This window comes from Bactrocera latifrons, unplaced genomic scaffold, assembly GCF_001853355.1.
Source record: "Bactrocera latifrons isolate USDA-ARS-PBARC rearing strain unplaced genomic scaffold, ASM185335v1 scaffold_100, whole genome shotgun sequence".
Classification (NCBI taxonomy): Eukaryota; Metazoa; Arthropoda; class Insecta; order Diptera; family Tephritidae; genus Bactrocera; species Bactrocera latifrons.
This window is the reverse complement of record NW_017534409.1, coordinates 27,136-30,708: the sequence shown is the minus strand read 5'-3', so window position 1 is coordinate 30,708 and position 3,573 is coordinate 27,136. Positions and strand designations below refer to the sequence as shown.

Below are 3,573 nucleotides of genomic sequence, written 5' to 3'. Positions count from 1 at the left end.
GGAAGTTTTCAAGAGCTCATAGTGCGAGGCAATGTCGCTTGGGGGGTCGAGCGTCATTAGTTCTCGCACGRACACTCTCTCCTTCGACTGCTATATAGTATTGCCTGTGTGCTGAACGTAATCTATTCGGTCGAAAATTATGCMATAATGAATGTTGGGTCTTGATATGGGTGATGTTGTTGCGAATGGTACGCTCCGTACATCGCTTATGTTGACTATAAGTTGAGCGAAGCRTACGAAAAGCTTCACATAAGTTGAACGATTTGTAAACGTTGTTCAGGCGTAAATCATTCCATGAAAGAAAGCCAAACAATACTGAACAAAAATATCATGACAGCTCGACACGACTCACTGATCGGTCAAAAAAAGGCTTTTGAAAAAAGTATAAACACTTGGATCACGCGTTATAATTTACAAACTATGGATATGACAGCTGTCAAATTAATAGTAGTAGCGCCAGCTAAGAATTAGGTCGGGGATTTTTCAACTGACCTGTTATTGTCCAAAGCTTCGTAGATATTTTTAAATAATTCATAAAAGATATTTTTCCTTATTAAGTAACCTTAATTCGACTTAAGGCTTATTTATATGAAACAACTAAGTGTAGTTGATCCCGTTATTCACGAGCAAAATAACATTATAATATATGTTGACTAGTATTTTACTATATTTAGCCTTACCTTTTTCCAGATAATCTGGCTTCCAACAAGTCAAAAATTAAATGCAAATTWTTTTCGAAATTCAACACAAGTAACAAATTTATTCATTTTCCGCTCAAAATATGAGCCGGCTTATTAAGAGCTAGAAAATTTAATACGCCATGCAGATTGAATTACCGTTAGCTGCTGTTGTGCATGAACATTTTATGCGGCTAAAAATATGCAATTAACCATATTGTCTCAGTGTCCAACACGTCAATGTCAGCGGCCGTGACGGTAACTCAGTCAGTGTCGGCGCCGGTGCTACCGGTGTAGCTGCCAAAGCCGGTGCATGCATTAGTGTCAGTAGCAGTGCCGGTGTCGGTGACGCTGTAAATGCATTAACTAACGTGTAGGCGTGTGTGTGAATGTGTGCAACAGCTGTCGAGGTAACCGTTTAGAACCAGGTACGAGTGCATACAGGTGTGTATGTGYGTGTGGTTAATATGAACACAGCAACGTGACAACCTACACCACTGACATGTTGCAGCAGCAACGCYGACTGTCGCTCAGATAATGTTGCACACAGCACATACGCCCAGTCGAGCGCCAGTTGTGCGCTATGCAAATGTCTGTGGTGTGAAAATGTTTAGCTGTGTCTTCCAACGCCGTGTAAGCCGTGTGCTGGCGTTTAGTATCTCGTTTAAGTGTCATTGGCTCAGGTAGTGTACTTKGAGCGTGTGCGGCGCCGCAAAGTATCACTCGTGTGGGTTGTCACTGTTGGGGCAGACAGGCTGGCAGCTAGCAGTGGCCACAACTCCGCAGCCTCAATTCTGCACCGCAGTCTCGTCGTTGTCCTCCTCCAGCGTTCGGTAGCGTTGCCATAATTTATGTTGTATAATCTCAATGCTGAGTGCCAGTAAACTAACTGCACAGCCGAAGATAAGAACCAAAAGTGCTGATGCGAAGGTTTGCAAGTCGACCTGCACACGTTTGTGTGTGTGTGTGTGTGTGTGCGCACATATGAAAGAAGTAAAACGAGTAGAAATATTATGAGTAGGGAATATGGAAAATATTTAGTAGCATAATTTTGCGCTTATATTCAAATATGTCGTCTAAGTAAGAACGTTTATAGTAACCAAAAGCGATTTTTTTTTACTCTTTTAGTGAAAAGTATCAATTTCAATTTAGGCACATACAGGGTGTCACATACARAAGTTTAGCACCACATATGCAATAACTCTATACATCTTTATTCCGGGGACGAATTCGTTCCTTAAGTCTACCAAATTTTCAGCCACTAAAGACAGTAATTGGATTTACATGTACGCTGTCTCGAGAATTTGGAATCAGTTATCTCTGGTCTTCTGGGTATTAGTAGGAACCTGCTAACAAACCTATACCTCTAAGGTTTTTCTGTCAAGTGAACGAGGTTAACCGTGGCCAAGCAGCATGTTTGGAATTCGTTAAGGGACTGATGTGGTTTGAAGGAAAAATTCTCATGGTACGACGTCCGAGACCCAACATGCCAACATTTCTTTATAATTTCTTTGCAATTTGTCAAATGCTTACCGATCCCAACTTTCTATTTATTCAACTTGATTTATCTATCACCTCTCCAATTTGACTCACCTTCAAATCGTCCGTATGTATTTGTTTAACACACCGCGGTTTCGGTGAGTGCCAMACTTTGCGCTGGTAATCCATTAGACCAGATTCGGTAACACGCCGCAACCTTGACAAAAAACAAAATACAATTTAAAAAAAAATTATAAATTCAATTTTAATAACAAAAAAAGTTATTAAACATATTGCAATAAACTTTTTCAGTATACACAAAGTTATACGGTTTTTTTTCACTTTTTCGACACGCAACTCCCACTACAATCAGCCCAAATGGCGCATATGTGCTCACCTAAATTTCAAACATCATGTTGCACAGCTGCTCGCATTTCTAACGCCGAACTGCGTGGTGTGCGTGTGTTGTGTATTGCATATGCTTACAACAATCAAACATGCATTAATTTTCATTCAGATTCATATTTCATTGGGGAATTCACAGGCAGGTATGATACTCGTATTACTTGCTCACTCATACTAATTTCACTCCGGCCTGCTGCCATATGTGACAACTGCATATGAATATATTGTGTCTGTAGATTCTTTACTCAAACATTTAAGTATGTAGACTTATGACTATTATGTACACTAAATATTGCCATATTGGAAACTAAAATGGATTGAAAATTGCTTTCAACTAAGAACCTACAATTGTTATGGCAATAAAAACTGTAGTACCTTGCATGGACTTATCGTAACTTAAGCTAACCTAAACTTAACTTAACATAATTTGCACTTAAGGGAACTTGAACTTAACTAACGCTCAATTTGAAATTAACCTAAAATAAAGTTACAACTTAGGGCAACTCAAACTTAACTTGAACTATCTCGAAACTTAACTTAGCCGTAACATAACTTAACTTCAATATATAGTAACTTAACTCTAATTAAATTGAACGTTATTTAATCTTGAGGCAACTTAAACTTAACCGAAACTTAACTCAATCGTAACATAACCTAACTTAAACTTCATATAACTTAATGCAACTTAGTTAAGCGTAATTTAAACTTTACTTAGGGAAACTTAAACTTAACTTAAACGTAATGTAATTAACTTAAACTTAACGTAACTCAACCCAACTTAACTTAGCGTAACTGAACGTAATTTAACTTAAGTCGTGACTAAACGAAATTTTAGCGTAACTCAAATTAGCCTAAACTTAACACAAACTTGACTTAACGTTACTTAGATTCTTGTCATAAAGTTACATTTTAAATTCTTAATGTTATAAATTGTGGTTTAAGAAAATTGAAAATATGATCAGAGTAAAACCTTGTATGACATTTGTTTTTTCGAAAATCTGTTCGAATAAAC

At 37.7% G+C, this 3,573-nt stretch overlaps 1 protein-coding gene across 1 annotated transcript in view; it reads right to left on the bottom strand.

Annotated features, from left to right (window-relative positions):
- Positions 1–781: 781 nt before the first annotated feature.
- Positions 782–3,573, bottom strand: part of LOC108966998 — a gene marked incomplete at its 5' end in the record, with an annotated part of 27,016 nt that continues 24,224 nt past the window's right edge. Inside the window, 2 exons of the mRNA XM_018930195.1 lie at positions 782–1,621; positions 2,271–2,373. Coding sequence (XP_018785740.1) covers positions 1,466–1,621; positions 2,271–2,373 — 259 coding nt within the window. The remainder of the gene's footprint in view (positions 1,622–2,270; positions 2,374–3,573) is intronic.